The sequence below is a fragment of the Leucopleurus acutus genome (genome assembly GCF_964270905.1).
Source record: "Leucopleurus acutus genome assembly, chromosome: 5".
Taxonomy (NCBI): Eukaryota; Metazoa; Chordata; class Mammalia; order Artiodactyla; family Delphinidae; genus Leucopleurus; species Leucopleurus acutus.
In genome coordinates, this window is record NC_139147.1 from 143,549,134 (window position 1) to 143,561,688 (window position 12,555).

Sequence of the window (12,555 nt, forward strand, 5' to 3'; positions counted from 1 at the left end):
CAGTCTATTGTACTTAATGTCCATTACAGAGCACACTGCTTTAATGCTAGTCCCTAACTCTAGAAATTACATTTCCATTGTTCATTATTTAATTTTGGGAGACTAATCAAGTGATAATATCTTCAAATAAGTTTGACTATATAATAGTACTCAGAGCAACAACACTTTCTAGCCCAAACCAGATGCAGGTAAGTATGTAATAAGAAATACACACTTTCATCTGCTGAATTACCCAGGTTCTATTATTTTTCCCACTTTATAAAGTTTTCCTAGCACTGAACGGGACTTCACAAAAGAGGATATCCAAAAGTTTAAAGAATGGGACTTCCCTGGTGGCCCAGTGGTTAAGAATCCACCTTCCAACGCAGGGGACGTGGGTTTGGTCCCTGGTCGGGGAACTAAGATCCCACATGCCGCGGGGTAACTAAGCCCGTGCGCCGCGCTACTGAGCCTGCGCACTTCAACGAGAGCCTGCGCGCCCCAAACTACAGGAGCCCACGCGCCGCAACTAGAGAGAAAACCCACACGCCACAACTAGAGAAGCCCACGCACTGCAACGAAGAGCCCGTGCACCACAACAGTAAGATCCCACATGCGGCAACCGAAGACCTGACACAGCCAGAAATAAAAATAAATAAACGAAAGTTTAAAGAACAGACATTCAACTTCATCATTCAGCACCAAAGTGCAAATTTAAAATCGGAAAAAAAAATAGATATATATGTACGTATAATTGAATCACTTTGCTGTACACCTGAAACACAACATTGTAAATCAATTATACTTCAATAAAAAATAAATAAATTTAAAAAAACCTATGTTTTCCAGGAAAAAAAAAGTAATTTCTTACTAAAAAAATAATATACAATATATTGTAAATAATAATATACAATATACAATAAATATATACAATGATATACAATATTGCGTTAATTTCAACTGTACAGCAAAGTGGTTCAGTTATTTCTATATATATATTTTTCAGGTTATTTTCCATTACAGGTATTACAAGATACTGGATATAGTTTTCTGTGCTATACAGTGAACCCTTGTTGTTTATCTCTTTTATACATGGTAGTGTGCATCTCTTAATCCCATACTCCTAATTTATAACCCATTCCTCTCCCCTTTGGGCAACCATAAGTCTGTTTTCTACGTCTGTGGAGTCTGCTTCTGTTTTGTAAATAGATTCATTTGTATTATGTTTTAGATTCCACATACAAGTGATATCATGTAGTATTTGTCTTTGTCGACTTACTTCACTTAGTATGATAATCTCTAGGTCCATCCATGTTGCTGCAAATGGCATTACTTCATTCTTTCTTATGGCTGAATAGTATTCCACTGTATGTATGTACCACATCTTCTTTATACATTCATCTGTTGATGGACATTTAGGTTGCTTCCATGTCTTGGCTATTGTGAATAGCACAGCAGCACAATTTTAAGCCAAAATCGAGAAACAACCCAAATACCCAACAGTGATGTGGATAAATTATACTATATTCACACAGTGGAATATTATACCACAATGAGAAAATAAATGTACTATAAACACGCAGCAACAAGTGTGAATCTCACTAAATAATGTTGAGACAGAAATCGTCCACAAAAGAGTACATCCTGTATGATTCCATTTACATAAAGCACAATAACAGGCAAAACTAGTCCATGATATTAGAAACCAGGAAAAAGGTCACTCTTAGGGGTGAAGGGCAGTGGCTGGAAGGGAACTCAGGTCGTTCAGACACCTGCTTGTCTGACTTCTTATTCTGGTTAGTGGTCACATGAGGAACCACAATTTGTGAAAATCTGTTAAGCTGTACACTTAAAATTAATGCGTTTTTATGTACTTTAGTCATAACTGCCCTAGAAATTTACGTAAGGTAACAACAGAAAAATCCCATTTTAATTGCTTTGCTAACTCTTGTATGTAATTATACTACATCAATCTATTATTGGTTCTCTTCAAATGTTTACATTTTTTAATAATTACCCTGCAAAGTTCATTGAAAGGTCGTGGCCAACCGTGTTTTTCTGTACGTAAAGGTCACAGGACAGGAAGTGGTAAAGTGAGAAGGTTATCAGGCTGTAATGAAGTAAATACCTCTGGATCCGTTTCACCTCGGGCTACTCTCCACGCCAAGGACCCAGATATCCTTCCTCCAAGTTCTCCAGGCTTAGGGCTTTTGGGAGATATAAATTCAACAAGCTCCACAATGATCCTCTGGAGAAGTTCTTTTCTTCTGTTTTCTGACAAAGATATCTGCCTCTGTAATGCACGTTTAAAAAACCGTCATTAACGATTAGGGGAATGCAGAGGTCCATCTCTAAGTATGAATATAATTAAGACATTTGTATTTTAACAGGGTCTTGGAAAGAAGTAACCAACTTTGTTTTCATACATGTAATTTTGGAAAATAGAAAGGACACTGTGGAAACAAAATACTTTTACAAATTTTATGTTAAGAAATCACTGAACACCCATATCCAACTTCCCATGCCCTTTACTGGCTTAAGTTTAAACAACTGTCCTGCTGAGAAAGGCGAGGACAGCAGGGAACAACACACACACACACACACACACACACAACAGCTGTCTGAATGCAACACAAAACTACAAAGGTATACCAACCTGAAGAAGCTAAGAACCCAAGGGAAGAAACAAACTGAGGTGAACTGAACTGCACCTCTTCTCCCTTCCAGGCATTTGCCAATCATCAAATGGCCCAAGGAGCCAAGCTCAAAACAGGTGAACGTGCTGAAACACTGAATCTCAACCACTGTAAGGTGATCTGCCCTATTCTAATTGCAAAATAATATGCGCATATATAAATATAAATATATATATATATATATATAGTAAAAAAAATTTTCAGTACTACCGAAGGGGTATAAAATCAAAGCTGAAACTTCCCTCTTGGACCCCCCAGTCCTCTTCCCGGAAATCCTCATTGTTAACAACTTCCCGTGCCTTGTTCCAGAAATTTCCCTATGTGGACAAGTGTGTGGGTAATTATATTCAAGACACAATTACTTCGAAAAATAAGGCAACATATTTTTTATGTCAACTAGTATATATAAGGAAATTTTGTTTCACTGAACTTTGAGATGTGACAATTTAAGCCAAAAAAAACCCCGCCTCACAATACTTAAAAACAAGTCCTCAAAAATTTTAAATATTTAAATATTTTTCATTGTAAAATAATGCTACTATTTGAAGAACTTCACTGGGTTAAAAATTGGCTATTCTTGATTATATAATATTTCAAATGTCCTCTGAAAAATGCCAAATGCCCATCACATACCTGCTTATTAAGTGTATTAATAGTTTCTCGAAGTAACTCTTCTTTAATTTCAGTTCTTCTGGAGATTACCTCTTCGTGTTTACAAGAATATCGCCAAGTGACATCAACCACCTCGAATTACAGGACAGAAATATTTAATAAGATTACAACCATCAACATTAATTTGCTAAATACCTAGAATGCATGTAATTCTTAAATAGAATTTTTTAAATGCTGTCCTTTGTTTAACATTTTAAAACCTGTGGAAAAAAAAATCGAAGAGAATATGCTTTTTATTCATTTTCTAACCAGTACACTTCCAAGAAAGACTGTGATTAGGAGATAAAAGTTTCAGAACATTTAGCTGTTTATAACTTACCTACAAAGCCGATTTCACAAAACTCAACAAATAAACACACTCCATTTTTATTGTACTGAATATATAAATTATATATAAATATATTATAGAACTGATTTTTGACAAAGGTACAAGGCCAATTCAGTGGAAAGGGATAACTTTTCAACAAACGGTGCTAGAATAATTCATTATCCATATGCAAAATAATGAATTTCAATTCACACCTTGGACTATCTACAAAAATTAGCCCAAAATGGATCACAGACACAAGTGTAAAACTAAAAGTATAAAACTTCCAAAAGAAAATGTAGGAGAAAATCCTTGTGGCTCAGGCTAGGCAAACATCTCTTAGACATGACATCAAAAAGCAAGATCCACAAAAGAACCAATTGATAAACTGGACTTCATCAATTTCTTCTCTTCAAAAGTCACTGAGAGAATAAAAAGACAAGCCAGATAGGGAGAAAATCCTTGCAAAGCACATACCTGAAAAAGGACTTGTATTCAGAATGTATGAAGAACTCTCAAAACTCAAGAATAAGAAAATGAACAACCCAATTAAAAAAAGAAAGGGCAAAGAAGAGAAATGGATGACAAACAATCCCATAAAAAAGATGCTCAGTGTTGGTCCTCAGGGAAATGCAAATGAAACCACAATGCAACACCACCACACGTCTCCTAAAAAGGGCTAAAATGAAAAAGTCAGACCATACTGTTAGCAAGAATATGGAGAAACTGGGAATTCGCACATATTGCTGATGAGAATGCAAAACAGCATCATCACTTTGGAAAACAGTTGAGCCAGTTTTTTAAAAAGTTAAACCATCACCTAACATACGATTCGGTCATTCCACTAGCAGGCATTTACCAAAGAGAAAAGAAAGCATATGCCCATATAAAGACTTGTGCAGCTGTATTTGAAATAGTAAAAAACTGCAAAGTACCCAAATGTCCATCAACAGGCAAATGGATAAACAAACCATGGTACATTCATACGATGGAATACTGCTCAGCAATAAAAAGAATAAATTATTGATACTTGCAAACACATGGAGGAACCTCAAAATAATTATGATGAGTAAAATAACCCCCCCCCCCCCCCGTCAAAAAGAGTCTATATGATTCCGTTTACATACAACTCTGGAAATGCACATTAGTGTACAGTCTCAGAGAGTAGACCTGTGGTTGCCTGGAGAGGGGCAAGAAGGAGCGAGAACGAACACAAAGAAACTCCCGGGATAATGGATGTGTTCACCATCTTGACTGCAAAGGTCATCTCTCGGGCATATACAAATGACAACACTTATTAAATTGTACACTTTAAACAAGTGCTGCTTATTTCATGTCAATTATACCTTCAAAGGCTGTCAAAAAAGAAAAAAAAATTTATTCTCAGAACACATTTTTTCTCTTCCGTCCTACCTCATCTTTAGAAAATGCGATGATGTAGGACAGCTTCTTGCCCCAGCCGATCTCATAGAGGAGGGGCTTGTCACAGACGTCTTCACACGCGTCACAGTGCAGCCACCGCTGCTGAGAAGGGGAGTACACTTCTGTCCAGACGTGGTCTACGCAAGTGACAGACAAAGACGCAACAGAAAGAGAAAAACGAAAGCTAAGTTTATAAAACCAAGACTTCCAATAACTATATACAAACGCCTAAGATGAGAACCACGTGATAATATGCAAGATTCTAAATTTTAATTAACAAGTGAGCATTTTGTGGCACACAAGACTCTAGAACACCTGCTTTAATTTCTCTTTCTCTCTTTTTTTTTAATAGGGGCAATTCTTGATGACTTTTTTTTTTTACTTTTTATTTTTATTTTCTGGCCGTGCCCTGCGGCATTTGAGATCCTAGCTCCCCAACCAGGGACCGAACCCGTGCCCCCTGCAGTGGAAGCATGGAGTCTTAACCACTGGACCGCCAAGGAAGTCCCTCTTTCTCTCTTTGAAATCCTTGCAATTGTTTTGGAAAATCTCCTTTAATACAGTCAGTTTTAGGCTTAATTAAAAATAATGTGAGCTGGGCTTGCCCGGTGGCGCAGTGGTTGAAAGTCCGCCTGCCGATGCAGGGGACACGGGTTCATGCCCCAGTCTCGGAGGATCCCACATGCCACAGAGTGGCTGGGCCCATGAGCCATGGCCGCTGAGCCTGCGCGTCTGGAGCCTGTGCTCCACAATGGGAGAGACCACAACAGTGAGAGGCCTGCTTACTACCAAAAAAAAATAATAATAAAATAAAAAAAAATAATGTGAGCTATAACTCTGAAAAGGGCAAACACATTGAACAGCACGTAAACCATAGGACTAATGCACACAGTTTGCTAATGTGAAGGAGTTAATTCCACTTTGGAACTGTAGGCCAGCAGAGGTCTAACAGAGGATGTCTGGTTACTGATGGTCTCTATCTGACTGTTAAGAGAACAATAACTATTAAGTGAAGGTTTCATTTTATCCTAAGAAAATAACAGAAACACAAGTAAAAAGATCTAAGAAGAAAAACTTTTTAACATGTGACACAAGTTATAACTAAATAAGGACAATATAAATCTCACATGGCTATTATTATATTTTATTGTATATTAAGATTACTAAATCTTTTACACTAATCTCTACAAAAATGAAGATTTCTACAGAACATTATTACACACGTTCTTATCCACAGAGAAACAGCACTACTAAAATGTCATGATAAGTTGTTAATAAAAAATGTTTATAGTGTAAAGTACCAGGCAAAATGCTAGGGGTACTAAAAACAATCCTGTGATCCCCATTTAAAAAAAAAAAAAAAAACCCCACGAGGCTGGGATTACTGCTATTTACAGAAGGCAAATGGAAACACAGACTGACAAGGCGGGACTGTACACCCCATCCTGAAGTCAGCAAGACCACCCTGGCCTCTGCCCACACGGCGTCCGCACCTGTGTAATCCCAGACGTAGCGGGCTTCGAAGCCCAGGGCTCTGCAGCACAGTGTGAAACAATTGGCCCACTCCCCGCACCGTCCACATCTTGTTTCCAGAAGTTTCTCGGGATTATTATACCTGGTTTAAAATAACAACAACAAAAAGCTTCGATTCATTATAGAAATCAAGCATTCTGAAGAATTTACATTACCTCCGTGCTAAACAGTAATATTTCTTAACTTCATATTCTTAAATAACAATTAAAGAGCCTAGATTACGTGAGGCATTGTGCTAGAATCCTGGGTGGAAAATGATTCAACAGTGGTACAGCCTTCAAGGAGCTTACAGTCCTGAGAGAGGGAAGGAGAGAACACAAATCATTTAAATACACGGCAGACTGTGATACCTACCCTACAACAGGTCAGAATTAGTGGCATGGGGGAGGGGTCGGGGAGGAGGGCTTGATCCTGAACTGGGCCTTGAAGGACAGGCAGGATCTGGACAGGCAGATTCTCTAGGAAATCTGCATTAAGCATTAGTGTTACTCTAACAAGTGGTATAATTAGCTCATTGTACTTCAAAGGTAAACAACTTTAACAAATAACTCAAGAAAGATTTTAAAGCTTAGTTGAACTCAGTTTTACTTAAAATACTATTCTTCTTTCTAACAACCATTTGGATTGAAATTTTATTCTGCTGAATTACTTAAAGGTGTTTGCTAATTTGCAAGTTGTGTTTTGAAATGTGTTGGCAACATTCTTTAAAAAAGTTACTCCAGTTATAAAATTATCATAAAGCTGAAGCACATCAAAATTTGCATATTGTGTTGAGAAGGATTTTGAGCTAATAAAGCTACTCAGGAAAAGTGAGCAGCGATGTCAGCTGTGAATGGACCGTATCTGCAATGACAAGCTATCTGTCTTCAATCAAGTAGATGCTCTTGCTTGAGCTAAGTTAAATGAATTTATGGTTTAGGTAAGGTAGTTACTGGAAGAAGTTGCGTATTAACCTGAAGATGTAACGGCAGCAGGATTAGAGCATCCTACGCGGTCTCTGATTAATAGTGTTCATCCTCCCAGTCCTACCCAGAGAACAGCTAACAGTAAGACAAGCACACGGTTAGGAGGGAAAAGGACGATGCTCGGTACAGACACCTTTGTTAGCCTCTGTCTCCCCGCACTATCAGTCTACACCCAACTGCTTAGACCTTATGAAGACAGGATTTAATCACAGACATCTTCTATCTTCACATCTTTGCAAAGTACCTGTGCACACATATGCTGAATGAAAAAATAACCTGCGCTTATTTTAGATAATTATTGGACAGTGGATTCTGTTTATCTTAGACTCTGTATATCACAGGACTGATTCCTCATTAGGACGGAACTGAGTCCCTAAGCCCCCAAAATCAGGTATTTCAAAAACTTGATATCTTTTCTTGCCTGATGATACAACCAAACTTTACAAGTATTGTCAATTAAGAACATCTGATAAGAGACTTATAAAGTAAAGGATGGAAAAAGTGAACAGAAAAGTTCCAGTTCCCTTAGTTTAAACTTAGAGATATGAGGGTAGGTTAGGTTGGTAGCAGAGGCCCCTAATTAAACTTCTGTCATTCAAGATAAAATATGATGAGGGGACTTCCCTGGCGGTCCAGTGGTTAGGACTCGGCGCTTCCACTGCAGGGGGCGCGGGTTCGATCCCTGGTCGGGGAACTAAGATCCCGTGTACCACACAGAACAGCCAAAAAAAAAAAAAAAAAAAGATGGTCCTATACTATACTTTCACCTTCCATATTTCCATCTGATGATTTTGAGTACAGCAGTGTATTTACTATCACAATGATCACTATTATTCTAGTGTTTCAGCATTATTTTGTGTTATCAGTATTATTATTAAAGTTATCAGAAAGTTAAAACTTATGTATTAAAAGAATAAAAATACAAGATTTACAGCATTAAGCTGCTAGGACTACACTCAATTTATATTCAAGAGTCAACAAACATTTCCTATATAACGCCAGACAGTAGATGTTTTAGACTGTGCAGACCATATGGTCTCTGTTGCCAGCATTCACCTCTTGACATTGTAATGTGAAAACAGTTACAGACCATAAGCTATTGAAGCAGCATGGATGTGTCCCAATAAAACTTTATTTGCAAAAATAGGATGTGGGCTGGATTGAGCCAGTCAGCCATAGCTTGCTGACCCCTGTCCTAGAGGAATATACTTCTAATAACTAAAACGAAGACTACAAGTTGATTTAATAAAATTCTCTTCTAACCATCCCAATAAGAGATTATTCTGACTTCAGTGTCCAGGGGATGCTCACCTTGGAAATCGATTGCTGAACTGGCAGGCGTCACAGTAATGATCTTCCACTCTGTTTGCACCCCACTTCCGCTCATCATCACTGGGGAACAATGACTCGCCTCTAGACTTAGTCTGGCCACCACATTTGCTGCACAAAATGTCATCCACCCAGTGAAAAAATTCTTCCTTAAACCAGTGTAAAAGCTCCAGCAAAAGAAAGTCCTCTTCACTTACATTAGTACCTGAGAAGTTACAACAGAACCAAGTAAGACTTAAAGCACAAAAAACTAAAAATATCCATGTGCATTTTATCCTCAAATATGAAGCTGACATATAGGAAAACAGAAGATGATCTAAAAGGTCTTCACAAATAGGATGCGGACAGAATTGTCAGTGTATTGTGAAGCAGGCCGAAATACAAGGACGTAATCCACTGCACACTCAAAGCAGTGGGACTTTACTGCATCCTCTGACCGACACCATGCTGAATACAACCACCTCTCAGGGAACTACTGACAGTTTGGAGTTGATCCTGAAGCACCTGGAAGGTAACAAAGTCTGATTTTGGAAAACATTTCTAAATGACTGCATTATATTTGTTATCAGGTATATTCACAAGTAAATATGAAACAATCACAGTTATTACAGGCAGAAATCACAGAATTCTGGACACCTTAAAAATCATCCTGTTAGCTTTTCTATTAGTGCTTCAACTGTACAATATATAATTCACCATCATTCAATATAATTTACAAAACACATAAAAGCACAACCATGTGTACTATCTATCTATCTATCTATCTATCTATCTAAAACAACCCTAGCAAGTGAGCATGACATATATTATTATATCCACTTTATCAAATAAAAAGATCTCTCTCTCGACCATATTCAAGACAGTGGTATCTCTGGGGAAAAGGAGAGGGGAAAACAATCTCGGGACATATATGGGGATTCTCATTCCTATCTTTAATATTTTATTATTAAAAATAAAAAAACATATATGAAGGAGATATATGGCATAATGTTAAGATCTAATAAAGTCTGATGCTGGGCACAGGTGTTTGATCTGTTATACGCTATTCTTGTATTTATGTTTGATACGTTTCAAAATAAAAAAACTATAGAAGAAAAAAAAACTACAGAGATATATTAAAAGGCCAAAATACATTATGTTCTTGAATGGGAAAACTCAAAGTTGTTAACTCTCCGCAAATTAACCTGTACTTTAATGCAATCAACTGAAATTACAAAATAATTTTTCATAAACTTTGACAAGCTAACTGCAAAATTCATGTGAAAGAGGAAAGGCACAAAATGGTCAACACAACTTTGACTAAGAATGAGATAAATTTGTCTACAGTACATCAAAACACATTACAAAATTCTAATAATTAAAATATTGTGATACTGATAAAGAACAGACAGAGATGAATGAAACAAAGCAAAGAGTCCTGAAAGATAGATTTCTAAGTGATACACAGTATTTAATAAAGTTAGCCTTTAAAGTAGTTCTAAGAGGATGGATTGTTCAACAAATGGTATTGGGACGAGTAGCTATCCAAATATCAGATCCCTACTACATTCATTCTAATACATATATATAAACACTATACACAGAGAGGGAATATTATAAAAGTAACAGTAGAAGTTTACGTTTATGACTTTGGTGTAGAAAACAAAACACAACTGTAAAAACAAAAACGGAAAAAATAATTTTCTCATTAAAATTTGTAACTTTTGAATTTCAAGATACACTGAATGAAATTAAAGAATACTGAGAGAAAAATGTAATGAGTCTAACAAAGAAAAGTATACAGAATATATTAAGAACGTCTATAAATCAGTAAGAATATTAACAGAACCCATTAGAAAAATCAGTAAAGTCCATAAAAGAGGTTCAATAATTTCCTTAAGTTGAAACAAACACTCCCAGACACTTCTGGTATAAATTGGAAGGCAATTTGTTTGGCAGGGATCCACTGTAGTATAAAAGTATCACACAACCCTTGATACTTTTATATCTAACCCAGTGAAACATTCCTTCATGTAGGCAGGCATGCTTTACAAGGATCTTCACTGCAGCAGCCTTCAGAACAGGGAAATCTTGGTGTCCCTCAGCGGGGAACTGTATAAATAACAGTGCATGCACACTACAGAGCACTAGGGGGAGGGAAAATGACTTCCAAGACATGTCAGTAAATGAAAATCACCACGGAGCTGAATATATGAGAGATGATACACTTTATTAAACCCATGCAACTCTATTTATTTTTACAGATAACTATTCATGGGTGGAAATACACAGGAAAAGATATGAAAAGGAACACGTCATGTGGTAATAGCTGTTACCTGCAGAAGAGGAGGTAGAGGACTGACTGGCAGGGAGAGTTCAGCTTTTCCTGTACAACATGAAAGTTTCTCAACAAGGAGATATTCGTGAATGCTGGACTAAAAATGAACTTTAAGAAAAACAGCACTCTCATCCTGTTTTCTCCAACAGGTCCCTACAGCAGAGTGATCTTTTTAAGAATGCAAGGTAGCCTGAGTCGACTGAAACCCTCCCATGGGTTTCCATCTCATTCAGAATACAAGCCAAAGTCGCCACTCTCGTTCTTTCAGCTGGCCCCTGTGGTAGGCCGAAAAGTAGCTCCCCCAAAAGATATCCACACTCTAACCCCTGGATCCCGTGAATCCTACCAAAGAAGGCAAAAAAAAAAAAAAAAAAAAAAAAGCCTCCGCAGATATGATGCAGTAAGGATTCTGAGCCAGGAAGATTATCCTACGTACTAAACGGGGGCCCTAAATGCAATCACACGTGTCCTTTCAAGAGGGAAGCAGTGGGACACTTTACAGAGGGGAAGGTGACGCAGCGGCAGAGGAGCAGGGTGTGAAGATGCTGGTCTTCTGGACTGCAGTGGTGCAGCCACAAGCCAGACTGCAGGCAGCCCCCAGAAGCAGACAGGGGCAGGGAGAGCTTCTCCCCTCCAGCCCTGCCCACACCTTGACTTCGGCCCAGGGATACTGATTACGGACTTCCGGCTTCTGGAGCTGTGAGACAGCATTCTCCCGCTGTTTCGAGGAGCCACGTTTGTGGTAATTTGCTACAGCAGCACAGGAAACTAATGTTTGCCTTTGCCTCTCTCAGCTTTCTGTCTTGCTCCTTCTGCTACGCCAGGTGCCCTCCTTCCATCCCCTAAACATGCCAAGCTCACTCCCACCCACGGAGCCTTTGCAGTTGCCAATGCCTCTACCAGAAAAGAAGTGTTCCTTCTTTCCTACTTACATTAAAACGCCATTATCCTGCCCTTATATTTTCAAGTGTGAAAGGATATACAGTTGACCCTTGATCAATGCAGGGGTTATGGGTGCTGATCTCCCCCATGCAGTGGAAAATCCATGTATAACTTTACAGTCAACCCTCTGTGGTCCCACATCCACGGATTCAACCAACCTTGGACCATGTAGTACTGTAGCATGTCTTTAGAGAAAAAAAATCTGCGTGTAAGCAGGCCCGCACAGTTCAAACTGTGTTGTTCAAGGGTCAACTGTATACACAATCTTAGAAGTTGCATTCTGATGTGATGAAATTATGGATGGCTTATCTTCCCCCTATTTCCTGAATTTTCTACATAAAACAGGTATTACTTTTATAATTAGAGGGAAAAAATGCCAGGGCAAACGTCAGC

The 12,555-nt window shown here is 38.1% G+C and overlaps 1 protein-coding gene across 4 annotated transcripts in view; it reads right to left on the reverse strand.

Annotated features, from left to right (window-relative positions):
* Positions 1-12,555, reverse strand: part of NGLY1 (N-glycanase 1) — a gene marked incomplete at its 5' end in the record, with an annotated part of 62,494 nt that overhangs the window by 11,310 nt on the left and 38,629 nt on the right. For all 4 annotated transcript variants that reach the window (XM_082840482.1, XM_082840483.1, XM_082840484.1 and 1 more), the window contains 5 exons: positions 2,108-2,272; positions 3,309-3,419; positions 5,068-5,213; positions 6,570-6,691; positions 8,886-9,108. In XM_082840482.1, the coding sequence (XP_082696608.1) occupies positions 2,108-2,272; positions 3,309-3,419; positions 5,068-5,213; positions 6,570-6,691; positions 8,886-9,108 (767 nt within the window). The remainder of the gene's footprint in view (positions 1-2,107; positions 2,273-3,308; positions 3,420-5,067; positions 5,214-6,569; positions 6,692-8,885; positions 9,109-12,555) is intronic.